This window comes from Stenella coeruleoalba, assembly GCF_951394435.1.
Source record: "Stenella coeruleoalba genome assembly, chromosome: 8".
Taxonomy (NCBI): Eukaryota; Metazoa; Chordata; class Mammalia; order Artiodactyla; family Delphinidae; genus Stenella; species Stenella coeruleoalba.
In genome coordinates, this window is record NC_137154.1 from 23,376,607 (window position 1) to 23,393,636 (window position 17,030).

Below are 17,030 nucleotides of genomic sequence, written 5' to 3' on the forward strand. Positions count from 1 at the left end.
CACATTTCCCAAAACTCTAATGGAATCTTAAAGCAACACAACACAGGACAATAGTTCATAAAATGGCTATGGTCACCCATTATGAAAGGTTCTTATAAGGAATACACAGTAATCTGATCTTCACCATGTCCTTGTTTAGACAAGGCAGACACAGGTGACCTGTAATCGATTATGTAATTGTACGGGGGAGATGGACTGCTTTGTTCCTCGGCTGACGGTTAGAAAAACTGAAAACAGCATTTGCTGAAATGCTGAACACCAATACCGCCAATACCACCACCACCATCACCATTATCACCACCGCCATCACCACCACCACAATTCCAGATGTTTTCATTTTTAACATCAAGCAAAAAGATGGAGAAAAAAATGTATGGGAGGAAATGAGCCTTATCTGAGTGCTCTGGAAGAAAACAAAGGGTGATAGATCATTTAATCCACGGAGAACCGTGGAAAATCTGTCTATACCACCACAGAATGTAGAAGGAATCAGGGTATGTAAATATCAATTTTGTAGAAAGTATTTTATTTACTAACAAATAGACTATGTAATCCTTCAAGGCTACTGTAACTATTAAAATTGCCATTTAAAATTTAAATTCATTTGGGTGCATAAAGGGCTCTGTTTTGCCAAAAGAAACCAGGCAGTGCTCTAAGATTCATTTCTCCAGAAGAATACTGACACTGCTGCTAGGAATTTTTAATAAGTGAGGGCAGACCTATGCTGAATGAAGAACCAATGGATGCAAGGGCTTTTGTCTTGCCAATACTGTCGAGGTTAGTATGTTTTTTTAATTTATTGTTTTGGCTGCATTGGGTCTTCATTGCTGTGCTTGGGCTTTCTCTAGTTGCTGCAAGTGGGGGCTACTCTTCATTGAGGTACGTGGGCTTCTCATTGTTGTGGCTTTTCTTGCTACGGAGCACAGGCTCTACGCATGCAGACTTCAGTAGTTGTGGCTCACCAGCTCTAGAGTGCAGGCTCAGTAGTTGTGGCGCACGGGCTTAGTTGCTCTGTGGCATGTGGGATCTTCCCGGACCAGGGCTCAAACCCGTGTCCCCTGCATTGGCAGGCAGATTCTCAACCACTGCGCCACCAGGGAAGCCTGAGGTTAGTATTTTTTAAAACTGTTTTCCTTGAAGCCCTGGGATGGGCAGCCCAAGCATGTGGGCTCTAGGATAGAGGCCAAGTACGTGGCATTCTCATTCTGGGTTTTCTGTCCCATATCAAGTAACAGTATCACAGCTCTTATCTGTTTTACGTGTTGGGTTCTCATAAGATTTATTCTTCTTTTGAGAGGGAGGTGGATGGGAAAAGACATAGGCTACTATATATATATACACACACATATGCTACCATATATATATATATATATATATATATATATATATATGTTTAAAATCATGAATATCTAATATCCCTTAATGGTTGAACGGTAAGAACATTTGAACAGTTGGCACCAGGAAGAGAGAGTTCAATTTTAGTTTCTTAGCCAGGGTATTTTGCAGTTTCCTTTTCTTCAGTGTTAGTTTCTTAATGCAAACAGAGAAACAAAAGTGGAAGCAGGGAGGATTGCTAGTTCCATTCCATGTGTAACTTAACTGAATAAGTCATCTTCAGTCATCTCTTTGCCATCACAACAAGAGAAAGGGTGCCTAGTCACTAATAGTAGATTGAATCATATAGTTTTAAGTGTACAACATAGTTAGAAGAGGTTATCCATAAGCCCTTCACCAAAAGTAAAATTCACCAATCCATCACCAATAAAAGAGAATTTCAGAGCAAAGATATTAGTATATGGAAATTATTCACAAGTTGGGTAAAACCTTACTACATAGGCAGCATATATTAGTTGAATCAAATGAAATTGATACTTGACTACTTTTACTTACAAAAATATCCACTTCATATGGTTCAACCAAATATATCCCAAGATCAGGAAGAAGACAAAGAAAGAAATTCTGCCATAACAACCAAGTCACAAAAAATAGATGGAAATTTCGCAGGCAAATGAAAACATGACCTAAAATAAATCTATTGCACTAGAATGATGATCTGTGTGAAAGCCATTCCCATGTTACAAATCAGTCTAATCACAGCCTACACAGAAGACATTCCCTATAATATGAAAGGATGTGTTGTTTCTCCCTGTAGAGAAAGCAAACCAGATAACAAATGGCCCGATTACCTGATAAAGAAAGATCAACATTAGAAGTAGAATCTCCAACAATAGTAACTTCAGGGGACCCAGTCTTAGCAGGGGTCACTGGGATGAGGGTTCTGTATTCATTTGTGTCTGGAGAATAAGTAGTATAACCTTCCACTGAAGTAGTTGAGTCTTCAGGAAGATTTTCACCTCTTCTGCCACCTGTGCCATCATTCCTATCTGTGTGGAGGTGGAATCAATGGTAAACCCACATTTGTAAGACCACCACCAATTGTGTGCTTGTCTTCTGAATGTGAGATTGCTGCAAAAGTTTCCCACTTGTTATTTGTGAACATGGAGCAAAAGACAGTGTGGTTTGTTACACTATTGAACAGGATCAATATTTTGCAATCAGTACCGCCTGGACATCATTCAACGGAAGAGATTTTGGTGATCCTAATATCTAGAAGAGACATTTGTTACATCATCTACCTGGCTTATTAAAATAAGGTTTATGCCGCTAGAACTGTTACCTTGAAGTCAACTCAGGTACTAGATAATCTTGAGCTCTTACTCAATTGGACCCACCTTTGATGAAGTGGAAGAAATAAGCTAGTGAGCTGACAGGTAAAATTATGCTCCCTGCGATTGGAAGAGCAAATGCAAAGTTTCAAAGACGTTGAGGCTTTGATTATTCTTTCCTTTGCCAGAGGGCACTGCTTCTTGGTCACCAGCGCCATGAATTTATGGTCCAGAGGATAAATGGCAAAATAATATTATTAATGCAAGGAAAATAGAGAGTGACATAATTCAGATCTTTCCACCAAATCATACATAAGTGATCTGTTATTTTTAAACAAAGCCACTAACTCTGGAGTTTAAGAAACCCAAACTTTAAGATTAAAAACATATAGTTTGCATTTAACATACAATGGCTTCTAAGAGATCTACAGAGCAGAAAACTCCGAGAACCATCGCCAGCCACAGCTTCTGACCAGGGGCAAGAGCACAACAGCCAACTGAGGCACCTCCACCAAAGCCACTGCAAAAGCACCCACAGTGCATTGACTTGTTTGTCAATAGCCGAAGCCACCTGGGCTTTACAGTCCTTACTGCTAGATGTTGGAGTAGCAGTCACGGGATGGTCTTTGTCTTCTTCCAAGCCTCCACGCGATGTAGAGAAGCTCTGAGTAGCACTCTGCTCTGTTTCAATGAGGGATGAATCCAGTATTAATTTGTAGTCATGAAACAAACCCTCTGTTATCTGCTGACAGGGAGGATCTAATAACAGTGGAGTCAGATGGATAGATGCATAGGGATACCAAGGTCTGTGCACACCATTCTCCTGTGATTGATAGAAACGCGCAACAGAATTCTGCTTTGCCCCTAGCTGGCTTTGTTTTTCAGTACAATAAACAAGGTAAAATGCCAAGGTGAAATCTGGGCTAAAACTGTGCCCACCCTGGATCATCCTGGCCCAATTATGGCATTGCTTCCTGTCGCTCAGGAAAATCAGAGAACACAGAGACAAAGAAAAAGGAATGTTTGAATCCCGGTGTTCCTATCAACCACCAAGAGCACCTTAGCTGTGTGTCAAGAAGTGTGACTATAGGGAAAATAAACACGATCATAACAGGCAGTCTATGTGTAACCACAAAAGAGGAAGAAGTTCATCTAGAATAACTTGCTCAGGTAACTCAGATCAAATTTATACAAGGAAACACTTAAGTCTCTTCTAAAGAACATTAAATGAAGTTACCATTGTACTCACTTATTAGGTTTTTGATCTCATCTGTGGGTGAGAATTCTCATCACTGCACTGAAATGCCAGGAAACGCTTGTCTGGGCAAACACAGGGTCCTCACTGATATATATCCATTTCAGGTTGAACCATTGCCCATATCTGAAATGGCTTTCATTGTTTTGAGTTAATTTCTTTTGTGTTCTTCTAAGACAGGGACTGACCTCTGAGTTACAGGTGCAAGCACTCCATAAAGCACACCACTAAGCCATGTCCACCACCAAGTAAATATTACCACCAGGAGAGAGACAGTCACCAAATCGCAAACCCAACATCAGAACAAAAGTCAACAGGGACATAAAGTAGGAATATGAGACCCTCCATTGTCAAGGAGCATCTTAAGGCTTATCTGCATCTCCTCTGACACTTAACACTGGGTTATTTACATTCTTGACAATTAACACGTCCTTGCTGATTTTTCCCTTTGCCTAAAAGGGCTCACACGAAAAGACTCTGCCCATTATGTGTAGCAAACAGTGAAATGAGGCCCTCTTAATTCTAGATTTCTTTCCTATTCAGTCATGAAATTATGAATGACTTTATGGTATCTGTGGTGGACATTAAGGCTACTAGAAGTTTAGCATTGTTTCTACCAGATATTTAGCGATAGGAAGAGATATAGCAACTGTTCCTCTTTTGTTCCCGGGCCCTGCAACCCATGTCAATTGTCAACAACGTATTTGCTCCTCCTCTGTGGGCTGATGTGATTTCCCTACTCTCTGTGATTATCTGGCCCCCAAACATGTTTTTACAACCATTGAAAAAAGGCTACCCCTCTTCTGCCTTGATTGAAAGATGGGAATCTAAAGGAGCTGGTCAGTTAAAGCATAGAGACACCACTGTCCTAGCTGTGGTCTTAAATTTCACTGACGTAACTACTCAGAAAAGGAAAATCAAGCGGAATGGAGTCTCACCTCCTTTTCCTTATGTTTCAACATAAAGTCATTGAATCTGGAAAGCACCACAGATGAAGGTATAATCAGATTTAAAGAACCACCAAGAAAATATAGAAAATGAAGACAGCTTTTATGTTCCGAGCTGAGCTGAGCCACGCAGCACTGAATGTGCTGTCCCGTCACCAAGCCCAAGCCCTGCGTCGGGGCCGAGGAGAGCAAGAGCTGAAGCAGGAATACAGATCAATAGAGACCGAGTGTCATTATCCTTACGAGTTGTCACTGAAAGAGGTCCTGTCCTGTCCAAGTCTTCCACCAAACCTGTGTTTGGATCTGCAGAAGGCTGAAGCGTCGTACTATGGCTGGTGTCCACATCTGAAGGAATTAAATCAGCGTTATTGCTTGATTTCCTAACTACTATCTGAGGGTTGTTTATGGTCTAGAGACAAATTATTCTTATATTCAAACCTGTATAAGAGGAAAGAAAGCACATACTGGTTCATGTCTCCAGAATTGAAATGGATCATCATCTCTCCAAAAGAGCATCCCAAGAAGTAACTGGTTTTCATTTAAAGGCTGAGTTGTATGAAAGCTACAACTTTTGTTCTTTTTTTTGCTGAATCTGGAAGAATGCTAAGTGAGCACATGATGGGTCTCCCAAGCCTTGCAGACAGATGGAAATATAACCCACGTGTGACTTGTCCCATTCTACACAAGTGATCTGACACATGGAGAAAAGACAAAGTGCACTGGTTCAGGCACCATTTTGTCATATCCCCTTGACGTGGCACAAAAGCTTTAGTTACAGCCCTTTCCCTCATTTGCTCCTCTTTCGCTTCACAAAGTGAACGTACATCTAAAACATAAAGTCATCATCCCATACTATCTAGTTGGCGGCTACAGGAACATTTTAGGGCAAGGAATAAGAAGCAATGGATGTCAGTGAATCAGTCTTCCTATAAACGCAAGTAGGAAATGTCTTGGGAATGTAACATGTACAATGTTGAGTGGTACAGAAATTTCACTGAAATATTTATAGAAGCTGTTTCTAATAACTATCACAAATCGATTTTGCTGAAATAAGTCCTGAGCGAAATAGAGGTCACACAAACCATAAACACCATCACTATTGCTGGCTCTTGGATTCAAAGACCACCCACACTGCTGCCTCTGGGGAGATTTAATGTGCTCCAGATGACTCCGGAGGGAAACAGTGCAATATTAGGCACCCACGTCTACATTGCAGCCTTTACACATAAAAAGAAAAGAGTATCAAGCTCTTTGTAGGACAAAACGTGGCTGAATCTATTATTTAATATAATAATAGTAGTAGTAGTAGTAATAGTAATAGTAATTATTCAAAAAAGAGGAAAGGCTAACTAATCCAAATCAAAACCCCAAATGGATATTCTCCCAGAAGAAGTCCCGCCTGTTGATGGTCTCTAGACACTCTTGTTCATCTTTCCTTTAAGAGGTATCACACCATTCCATGGTTGAAGCCAATTGTAACATTCTTAACATCATCAGTTTGACGGAAACTCATTCTCCAAACTCATCAGTATGGAGACTTAATATTGATTCTGAAGCTCTGTTACTGGCTTGGTTTTCCACAATGGTTATCATCAGAGCCTCTAGCCACCATGTGCATAAAATGTGTAACGGGCCTGCAAGTGGTACTTCAGCCACACAACATAATGGCCCCAACCTCACCATTCTCACTCATCTTCCTTCGTGACATACGGATCCTTTCACTCTGCCAAATTCATTCCTTGGCTTTCCTTCCTTTAAGCCTGTCCTTACATGTGTTTCCTTCCTAGAAAAACTTTCTCCACCTCCCTTTCTCTGACTAACCAGGGTTTTTTCCATTTTGCAAAAACCAGATCCAATCTACATTTCTCTGATGTTCTCCAAGGGGTCCTCTGAATTTACTTTGTGTTTATTGCTAGCAATATTCATTCGACATCATTACTTATTGTATCGTACTGTTAGATCTATTTTGAAGCTAACTGTTTTCTTTTCCTGGCTAACTTTTAAGTTCCTTAAGAGCATGGACCATGAATTAAGTCTACATTGTTTGTCTCCATAAAGCATTGCACATAAAGTATTAATACAATTCTATTAGCAGATATTTAAGACGATTGTACTTTAAGGGATATATGATCACTAATATTTGGGTACAACACAGTTAGGGTGTTCTGGAGAAATGAAACCAAAGAAACTGTTGGATTGATTTTGGAGATAACTTTGTTTAACTCAATACCAAGAGACATTATCATTGCATTCTGAGAACTCATTTCAGTAGTTTTGTGTCACGTATACCCTTGGGAGTTTGGACCCAAATAATCTATTTAATGCTATGACTGAAAATTCATATCCCCATATTGGTTCTTTTGGTTGATCTCCCTTTTTGGAATGTTACATTTCTGTGATCAAGACATCTTGTTAAATTAAAAATAAATAAATAAAACTTGCATAATTCTATTCATGGATATAGTAAGGATTCTTCCCAAAGATAAAACATGGATTCTGCATAAACACTGAGAAAAGTGGGGCACCACCTGCTACCAATTCTTTCAGATTCTCTCAGGAACGTTGTCATCTGGTTCTGATAAAGGAAAAATCCCTTTTAAATATAAAAATTTGTTAAATAAAATAACAATCTTCCATTCTTGCGTAACTCCAGCTAGTATTTTCTTACTCTCTCTTGTTTAATTCTGTTTTTGAATTGCTTATAGGTAAATAAGAATGCTAATTAAGAAAACAAGGATTCCATCTTGTGTAAAAGTTGTCCATTCATTAAATTCATGAACATTTATTGATGGACAAGAGTGGTCTAAATCCTAAGTCACTGGGTATAGTATTTATTTCTAAGTGTGCAAGAGTAATTAATACCATTTTCTGAGCCTTTTAGTTACTTGTTTGGAATGAGTACTCATCAGTTTTTGATCTCTAAGATTTCTCTACCAAAGACAAGTTTTATCTTTGGGTCTATAATGGAGACAGTCACTGAATCCATCACTTCACTCTTTTTAAAACCCTGCACTTAGAAGTAAATGGAAGAGAAATCTTGAAACTACTCCTCTTCAGAGGAAATGACTTTCACTCCCATCATCTTAGGACTAATCCTTCTTTAACCTTCCCGCCAAGTTTCTCCACTCTCACCTAGGACTTCAGATTCAGATGCATGTGCATATCACTCTTACCAAGAAAACTAATTTTTGAAGAAACTTAAAGTTCCTTAGGAAAGCAGAATGGTCTAAAGCCAAGGGCATATTTCTAGGAAAAGAGCCATTTGAGGGCTTTCAAAAACATAACATATAAAAAAGCTCAGAGATTATTACCCATCCTTCTTTCTGTTTGATGACCTCGTCCCATTGGATGTGAGACTGGGTCGAAGAAATAAGTCCAGGAACGGTCCTCTTGGCTCTGCACTGTCACTCTTTGATTTTGATGGCTGTCACGGGCTGAGGCTGCTGTGACAATGCAGTTCAAGCAATTGTCAAAGTGTTAGTTGACATTTGGCCAGGGATACACTGATTTTTTAAAGACTTTATTTTCTATACAAGACAATGAAACCGTCTTCCGGATATAGAGGGCCAGGAAGTTGCAGAATGTTTCAGCAGGTATAGGTTCATTCATGCTCATTTTTCCTAGCAATCAGCATGTGAACTAGAGGTCACAAAAGCATTAACGACTTCTCCAGTGGGTAGATGAGAAGTTATAGACATCGAGTGAAGATGGAGGAGAAATAGTTCTTTACCCACACCATGTTGCCACCATCCCCTAAGGGAGGAAGTGTAGAAGTCCAAACACATGATGTCATTCCTAGACAACCACGTCCCAGTGAAATGCACATCAGGCCAGTAGTGATTTAGAGAAGGAATCAGGTAACAGCTTCCCTTGAGATAAACATGAAAGTAAATGCCATTCATCTCAAAAGCATGAGTGGAATCTATTAGAAGCATCACCTTCTAACAATGAGATTTATGGCACAGTGGCATATAAGAATGCAGCATGTGCTTTGGCTTCACTCTGAGCCACTGAAGACGTATAGGTAGAAAAGATGACAATAGTAGACCCTTAGCAACAAACTACACCACATATCCAGTCACTGAATCCACTGCTCTGCCAGCTATGCATTCAGAAGCTGCCACACACCAGAAGAACATCATGCATTACATTCTATATTGCAAATAAAAACACAGGGATACTTCTCACTGATATTAAGTAACGATATGGAATTCACATTGTTTTGCAAGAATGCATCTTGCATGCATTTCAATATTTCTGTCACACAGACAAAAGAATCATGCACAGGAGCTGGTAGAGCCAAGTTATCTGGCATCACTTAGAAATGTTGACAAGATTGGGTCTAATCTCCCCAGTCCCACAATTCAAATATAGAGAAGAGGTGTTTTTTATAAATCTAAGAAGAAAACATTGTACATTCAAGGAGAAATCTCCAAACAAACATGACAAAGGGCCAAATGACACCAGACAGGTGTTTTTCTCAAAATGTCTGGCTCCATTTCTTTGACTACTGAGGTTCTGACCAAAAGCTTTCTAACAAGCCCAGGATTTCACAGAACTGTATTGTAAAGCCTGGACCCATATCATAGAGCAGATTCCTTTACAAAAGCAAAGGGAGTATTTTATAAGATCGGAGTCCCTGCATCCTCTTACTAGGGGATGCCCAAAATTAGATCTGAAAGTGACGTACGTAAGGGCATATTCTCTGTGTCTCCTTATGTGCCTGTATCCATTTCTGTTCTGGTGATTTGTTGCATGCACTTAAGGGTTGGCTCTGTGTTGACTGAATGGTAAGTGATTAAGGAACTGTAACACCTTGTGACATTTCCTTCAAACTCTTCTTGTTCACTGTCTTCAATGCCCAGTACTTAACCCCAGAGGAAGTTTTCACCCAAGTCTGCCTGTGAAACCGTCCATTACCAGTTGTCCCTGCTGTTGAATGAGAGTCTTCTTTTGGCATTTGGGGATATTCCCCAGGCCATCCATTCTCAAACCACTGCTCTTTCTGGGTAGCTGTTTCTTCCGTTGTACTAGTAGGGGGTGCCCGGGCTGTGAGAAGAATGTCAATTGTGAGCTGTTATTGTTCAATTAATTTCCTTACCAACACATATCTTTCTACCTTAAGAGCATATACATGTGGGAGAGAAGGTAGAAAAGGAAAGCAGGAAGGAGAGACACCACTGATACTCTTGAAAGGGATATTAGAAATCAAATGGCCCGATACTTTAGCTTTTCAGATGGGAAAACTGGGGCTCAAAGAAGCTTTGATTTGCTCAAAATCATATAGCCAGGTTGGTACAAAGTTAGGACCAGACCACGGTCTATGAATTCCAGTATTATTCTTATTTTACTAGAGTCTATGGCCTCATACGTCTTGTCTGAGAGAAATGTTCGTTGAAAAAACTTAACCTGTCTTCAGTGATTTTGGAGGGAGGAGTATATTATAACAGTCCATGACAAGACCAGCCTAGTAGGAAGCCTTCTCAAAAGGTGGTCACATGACTCATAATTGCACACACTGGAAATACACCAGAAGTGCATGTGCCCAGCATGAAAGATGCTGGGAATGAGTGAGATGCTACCCCACTGACATGTTACAAAGTTATGTCTATGGAGCATCTAAAATTGCCAAAATGACTTTTTAAGAAAATTAATTCAGTGGAGAAAAACTTTTCTAGCCAGTGTTTGGCATTATATAAATAGTAGGAGTGTGTGACAGGCTTAAAATTTCAAACGTTCAGTGTTGTAATTGTCCAGTTTTAAAAAGGGCATAATGAATGAAATGAAATTGTAATGGGGTGCCTTTGGTAAAAATCAGAAAGCCACTGACATTTTCATCTGTAGCGACTAATACTAAAGTTTTAGTTCATCAAGTAAATGAGGGTGTTATAACACTGTATATCAACTATACCTCAATTAAAAAAAGAAAAAAAATGAGAGTGTATAAACTGGCTAAGCTGAAGTATATTTTGCAACTCGTAAAACTGGTTTATTTCATTATTTTAGAAATTAATATGCATGATTTGATAACTGCGAAGACATTTAAAAAATAAAACTTACTGTCCTTGTTTCACCCTTGCATTGGCCAAAACATCCCTGGGGTTAACTGGTTATCCAGAGGGAGGGGAAAAAAACCCCAAATCTTAAGTTTTACCTCCCCCTGACTAAATCACTACCTCCTGACAAATAATAAAGTTAGAGAAAACACTGGGTGTAATTACAAAAAAAGAAAAATTAACCCAAAACATAGACTGCATACTTAAAGTTTAAAAAAAAGGAAAAAAAATGTGCACACACACACACACACTATTCTATACTACTTCTACCTCTCTCTTTATAAAACACAATGATCCTTTAAATATCCAGTAACCCCTTGTTGTCTTCAATATATGGGTTAGCGGAGTAATGGATTTCCATTGCAAATGACTCTCTTCTGGAAGTTGTAAATGTTCTTTTGATAATGCCCAGAATCACTTATGTTTTGCAAGTCCTGATAAAAGAATTGCTGCAGCAGTGCTGCTTTCCCTCTGTTAGGTTCTGTTATGTCCTGTTTTGCAACTACTCTCCAGTAATCATGGCCCTCCCCCCCACCTTTTGACAATAGGATCATTAATTCCAAGCCTCTTAGTTTTCCACTTTTTAAGTACTAACCGTCTTAAATAATTTCTAAAATACACTGCTAGGACCCAAAGGGACTGGTACAGAATCCCATTCTGAAGAGACTTCTGTTTCTTATGTCCTTCCTCTATCAGAAGACTCTTCTGTTAACTCAGCCTATAATCCACATGTGTATATCGAATCTGGGGTCAATAATGAGATATAGGCCTGATGGGTGTAGTCAGTACAATACCGAGGAGGTAGTAACCTATTCAGTCCTAGCTGATGTCTGAAACTTTTCTTCTGTTGTCTGAAGACCTCCTCAAACCATGGATTCCCAAACTTCTTTGGCTTCTAAGTGATTGTTTCTTACGTTTTTGCTTTAGGAGTATTCAAGGCTATGAGAATCATGGTTGAACCATAATTTCTAAAATGCTACAAGCTGTTATCCTAAATTAAAGCTTCTTTTATTCCAAACATCATAGGCATCTCTCTGAGAGATAAATAAAAAAAGAAGAGTATACGCTTCTTACTTCCTTTTTTGTCCTATCCTCATAGGCCAGTAGTGAGACCTGAAATTGTTTTAGGAAACCTGAGATGTTTGCACATAAGTAAAAATAACAGCGTCAAAGCCTTCCCCAAGTTACCCTGGGCTTAAAAACAAAAAAAGAACAGTCAAGGAATTCATATATAGACCATCTGAGCGATTGACTTCCTTCCAAAGAGTACAAAGGATGCCTTTCTACAATGCAGCAAGGAACAGAATGTGAAAAAGAAACTGGATTCATCAAAGATCTTTATAGAAAACAAGAATTCCAAAGCTCCTTGCACTTGTCATGCTTTCTTTCCAGATCCCACTACTAAGCATCAAAAGAACACACTCTTCTTCATACATTTCCATAAAAACACACAAATTACCCAAATGGAACCTCTGGGAAACTTTAACACAAAAACTGTATGTCAGATATTTTTTAACATTTTAACTTTTTAAACATTTTGGCCTTTTGGGCCACCTGACAAGTTAGTATTTTATTCCAATTTCTAAGAAACTGTGTGCAGCTCTGGCAGCTTTTCATGCTCTGGGGATAAAAGAAATTACTGTGTGGAAATACAAGATGTAGCCAATGTCTGCAAAAAAGTCCTCCCCATTCTCTGGAGTGACTTCACTAACTCAACTAAACCAGAACTGATGACTGCCATCCTTCTTACTTGTGCTTGTAGGATGCTGGGTCTCCTCTTCATCATGATATCCATGGTGACTGAGAGAAGAGTGTGTTTCCTGGGTCCATTTTTCTCCATAAGCACTGGTGCTACTTCTGTCCACATCTGTCGTGATGATGGTTATATACACTGTGACTTTTTATCAACCAACTTTTGATTGTTCTGTTTTTTCATTAAAGTACATGCCATCTAATGGTCGATGCCTAAATAGTACCTCTGAGTATCTCCTCTTAATACTTTTGAGTGAATTCACTAATATCTCCCAAGAGAAAACCAACGGGCGTGGAAATTTCTTAATGACTACCTGTTATTGTACTACAACCACTTTATCAAGAGCAGCACCACAAACCATTTTAATGTATTCATTTTTATTTATTTATTTTTTTGCGGTACGCGGGCCTCTCACTGTTGCGGCCTCTCCCGTTGCGGAGCACAGGCTCCGGACGCGCAGGCTCAGCGGCCATGGCTCACGGGCCCAGCTGCTCCGCGGCATGTGGGATCTTCCCAGACCGGGGCACGAACCCGTGTCCCCTGCATCGGCAGGCGGACTCTCAACCACTGCGCCACCGGGGAAGCCCCGTATTCATTTTTATAATGAAGCAACATACAATGTCTTGTGCCCAGATGATATAATTGACAAATGACTCCTAAGCTGAACTGAGTATCCTCATGAAAGTTCACTAAGAATCTGTGATGAGATATTAACTGGATTTCCCACTGTGTCCCGATGATTGACCTCTGCAGCATCAAAGACTTTGAGGGAAAAAAAGTCTTTAATTAAGAACGTGTAACCCATTACCAGTCATCCTTGTGGTTGTCTGAAGTGATACTTCTGGATTCGAATGGCCTGGGCTCGGTTGCGTCCAATCCTGGTTCTGTTGTGGGTGGTTAAAAACCCGTGGTGTGGTTGAAACTGTGATAATGATGATTGAAGTAATTAGGAGAATGTTATTTCTTGAGCCTTCACCACTTGTTCTGCATATGTCTCCCTTCTTTAGTCTACAGAGTAAGTCATCTATACCAGGCTGTATAGATGGTTGAGTGGAAATGAAGGGAAAGCAGAGAGTGCCTTCAGCTTGCTTCAGCCATACTGTTAAGCATCTCAGTGTCCTTTGCATTCTGTCAGAGAACACGTAGGGGTCAGAACATGAGATCTTCTGGAGAAAGCAGCCAAAGAAGCTGCAGCAGCAGGAAGAACAGCTTTGAAAACACCAGCCCTACACCAAGGAGAACCAAAGACGTCAGCGCTTTGCCTGTCCATGCGGTCTATAAGGACCCTCTGCAATGGAAAGCCCAAGGAATCTGTAACACTGCCAAGGTGTGCTACATGTAGAGCCTCAGGCTGAAGAGTAGATACCTGAAAAGTTATACCATGATGACCACTTTACATCATGAGTAGTTTTGGTGGGGAAAGAAACACCCTGCGCAGCCAGAGCTTTCCTATAGTTGATTCTAACAAAGAATATCTACCTGGAACAGCCATGTGATTTAGCTGTACATTTCTGAATATTTATATTTATCAAACTCCTATGGTATTCTCATCAAACACAAAGCATTTCATGAGCAAGCCATTCATAGCCAATGAAAGAAAACCAAGACGCACACATTCAGTAGAAAACACCATAGGTAACCAACCACCATCACAGCAGCTCCCCGAAAATAAAAAGGGGCATACATCCACCAGTGCCCTGATACTGTCACCCAGAATGATAGGGCTGGAAGAGGAGATGCACCTGACAGAAGAACCAGGACAAAATCAGAATCAATGTCTTTTCTGAAAGGTTATTTGCAAATACATCCTAATTCTTTCAAACTTTATTTTGATACCCAAATAATACAAAACTCTTTTCAGAACTATAATACTATCAGCTCTATTTCACAAGTTAATAAAATCAGGTTTAGAATCATTAACTACATTCTCAGTAAGCATGAAAAACTGGCAGTTATCATACCCCTATAGAAGAGAGAGGGCATCATGCTGAATTACGTGCACAGGTGCCAAGAAGAAAAGTGAGCTGAAATTGGAAAATATGCCACAGAGATGAAATAATATCAAGGGAAGTTTTCCCCTGGAGCTTGATGATACGATTTATTTTCAGGTTGATCTGTTTGGCTTGCCACTCAAGAGGGTTTAGTTTCTCAAGTGTCAAGACCACATCTTTCCTGATGCCCGACTTAGAAGATGTGGTCACATCCTGAACCCAGCAGACAGTATAATAGTAAAGCTCCAGTGTCTTGGGGTATTTGGTTTTCTTTTTGAAGTAACTAAAGAGAGTTTCTTTGTTAGGTCTCTGAGCTCTGCAGGGGTGTCCAACTAAGGAATACACTACTTGAAAGCTTAGATGTAAAGCATATAGTTCATCTATATGAACTACTTGAAAGCTTAGATGTAAAGCATATAGTTCATCTATATCTAAGTATTTGTTGTATCGATGTCATATACTCAGACGCCTCAGGCCTAAGCTATGCTTTTGGACCCCCTCCCTCCTGGGGTGCTGTCCTTTTGGGGATGAAACCCTCAGGTTCCAATTGGATGGACAGGACTTCTGTGACCTGAGAGAGCTCATGTAGCACCTCAAAGGCACATCTTCTCTAAAAAAAAAGGCAGAGCTGTGATAAGAGTCAGGTTCAGGATCTCATCTCAGTTCAGCAATATCTCAGATCATGACAGGTATGTATAGGAAACTCAGTCATTTGGCAGAATATTAGACCAACCTTTGAATTTTTTTAAAGGACCTTTCAGCTCAATTTCCATCTCTGTTCTCAAAAAGTTCTATAATTGTCACGAATTTGGATACTATCCTGCAATGGTTTCACTATTTGTTTTTAATAATTGGCACTGTTTTGTTACATAGCTCAGCTTTAACACATAAATAAACAAAACAGGAAGTACCTGAGGCATTAGAAATTTTATAAAAGATATTTTTTCCATTTCTCCTCCAAATATATTTTGCCTTCCATTAAAAAAAATCAGTTTTTTCCTTCATAATCTCATCAAGGTATAATTAACCTGTGATCATAGGCTTATGCTCAATTTTCATATTAACTATTTCCTAAGATCGATACTCTTGGGCATCACTCAGATTAATCGATAAGCCTGGCATAGATGGTTCTACAGGAATTGATTATTCTTACTGGTGCTGGAGATAAAATCTTCATCATCATCAATGTCTGATCCAGAATAACTGGGGTGTCTGTCACTTTCATCTTCATTTTCTTCAGTTGCCTCCCAGCCTGCTGAGATGATATTTGAATCCGTACCTGTTGTGGTGACTTGCATTAGTGGCTGAGCTGGATGCCAAGCAACCCATTTGACAAAGGAAGAAAATCAGGCACAGAATGTATAAAAGGATTCCCAAGATCATAAGAAGAAAGTGAGAGATTGGACTTCTATACCCCAAATTCTTATATTCTGGTCTCTGAAGCTAATGTATAGATCTAAAAACAGCTGGCTATGATCTTCACAACTGAACACTCTTTTTAAGGAAGTTAAAAGAATAAATATGGACATAACCCTACCAAACAAGTAAAAGAAAAAACAGGCCAATAAACACAGCCCCATGCTTTCAGATGCATTTATTATTAACTTATTAACCATATGCCATGAAAGCTAGGGTGTCAAGAATAGAACGAAAAGGTTTCACACGTGCCTATTTGTTTTATCAAGCCACCTTCAGTAAAACCTTGGAATCTAAACACGTCAGTCATCTCTAAAAATCCCTTAGTTGTATTCACTATTTGCTATTCACCCAGCTATGAGGTTTGATCTTCTCTAGCATTCGATTACTGTAGCTCTGAACGCAAATGAAAGCTGTACTGCAGTTCCCATCAATACTTTAGCATGTAGCCAAAAAAACAAAATTAGTCAATTAACAGAGAAATTTTGCGGGGCATTTATTAGTCAACCAAAAGGGTTGACTAGAATGGACTGTAGCCAATATTTGGGAAAATTCTCACTTTTTCCCTTTTGGATGCAATCCTAGGAAAGGAGATGGAAAGCTTCCACCTCTTCGCAGTGGTTACTGTAGATGTTTCTTTACTAGAAAGGGGTTTCCTATATTTTGAATGAGACTCATGCTATCTTTCAGAATGACCATTGATCTTTGCATCCTACGAGTATCTATCCCAAAAACAGTTCCACTGATGGAGATTTTTGTGAGCTCTCCCTATGCTATTTTATTTTCTCATGAAAAGTCAAGAACTTTTTTATCACTTCAGTCATTTTAGAACATCTTTCAGAGTCAAAGTTCTGTTCTGTCATCGAGAAAGACCTAGCCCCCTTCTCCAGCTCCCATATTAGCCTCCTCCTTGGCTACATTAATTCTATAGAATAGAAAGAAGAAA

General features: G+C 39.5%; 1 protein-coding gene across 3 annotated transcripts in view; it reads right to left on the reverse strand.

Moving 5' to 3' along the window:
- Window positions 1-17,030, reverse strand: part of CD44 (CD44 molecule (IN blood group)) — an 86,155-nt gene that overhangs the window by 13,741 nt on the left and 55,384 nt on the right. The window contains exons 7-14 of one of the 3 annotated variants that reach the window (XM_079930552.1): window positions 15,822-15,947; window positions 13,486-13,599; window positions 12,675-12,791; window positions 9,789-9,917; window positions 8,180-8,311; window positions 5,112-5,213; window positions 3,258-3,347; window positions 2,187-2,384 (exon numbers count right to left, since the gene is read on the reverse strand). The exons of 1 other annotated variant lie outside the window; for it this stretch is intronic. In XM_079930552.1, the coding sequence (XP_079786678.1) occupies window positions 2,187-2,384; window positions 3,258-3,347; window positions 5,112-5,213; window positions 8,180-8,311; window positions 9,789-9,917; window positions 12,675-12,791; window positions 13,486-13,599; window positions 15,822-15,947 (1,008 nt within the window). The remainder of the gene's footprint in view (window positions 1-2,186; window positions 2,385-3,257; window positions 3,348-5,111; window positions 5,214-8,179; window positions 8,312-9,788; window positions 9,918-12,674; window positions 12,792-13,485; window positions 13,600-15,821; window positions 15,948-17,030) is intronic. One more of the 3 variants, XM_079930550.1, reaches the window with a different exon arrangement.